This window comes from Buceros rhinoceros, unplaced genomic scaffold (assembly GCF_000710305.1).
Source record: "Buceros rhinoceros silvestris isolate BGI_N320 unplaced genomic scaffold, ASM71030v1 scaffold38928, whole genome shotgun sequence".
In the NCBI taxonomy this organism is placed as follows: domain Eukaryota; kingdom Metazoa; phylum Chordata; class Aves; order Bucerotiformes; family Bucerotidae; genus Buceros; species Buceros rhinoceros.
Genome location: NW_010428107.1, coordinates 9,783 through 10,486, shown reverse-complemented (window position 1 = coordinate 10,486; position 704 = coordinate 9,783). Strand labels below are relative to the sequence as shown.

Below are 704 nucleotides of genomic sequence, written 5' to 3'. Positions count from 1 at the left end.
GAGGCACCATGAGGAAAGGGGGCTGCAGCCTTCTAGGCACAGGGGTGGTTGCTGGGGTCCCACCAGAGATCCAGGGTCTCGCTAGGGTCTGGCTCTGACACCCAGCCAGGTCCAGCGGCGCACAGGTGGGCAGGGGCAGTGTTCAGTGCCGCATCAGGCCCCTGAGACTGCCCTGTAGCTCAGTGGGTTTCTTCTGCATGGCCTAGGACCTCCTCTTTGACTTGGGTGATGCTCTCCGGTGGGAAATCATGTTGTCGGAGAGCAAGAAGCCTCTTACACTGCTCACTGATGCTGAGGAGGAAGAGGAGTCCCCTGACAGGGGCAGGGAGGATACGGTGAGTGACCACAGCGATGGCCCTGGTGGGTGGGGATGCTGGGTGGACCTGCTGACGCCAGTCTGCCTGCTGCCCTCTCCAGGGGCTGATTGCTGCTGCTCTGGCCAGGGGTTGGTTAGTGCTTTAGATCCCTTCTCAACCTCGAATAGTTCTGATGCTTTTCGAAGCAGGACCCCAGGCAGTACTGCTTGTGTCCGAAGGGGCTGGAGATCCCCTAGGGCCTCCAGAGCACTGACCTTTGGGATGAAAGAATTAAAAAATGCAAATCCAAACCCACATTGCCCAGGACGCTTTGTCTCCTGCTCCCTGGCTGCTCGGCGGAGTTGCCAACCAAGTGTAGAAGTAGTGCACGGGCTGTAACACACCGCA

The 704-nt window shown here is 58.8% G+C and overlaps 1 protein-coding gene across 1 annotated transcript in view; it reads left to right on the top strand.

The window, feature by feature from the left end:
- Positions 1-206: 206 nt before the first annotated feature.
- Positions 207-704, top strand: part of DRC7 (dynein regulatory complex subunit 7) — a gene marked incomplete at its 5' end in the record, with an annotated part of 8,877 nt that continues 8,379 nt past the window's right edge. The window contains one exon of the mRNA XM_010142154.1: positions 207-335. Within this exon, the coding sequence (XP_010140456.1) occupies positions 207-335 (129 nt within the window). The remainder of the gene's footprint in view (positions 336-704) is intronic.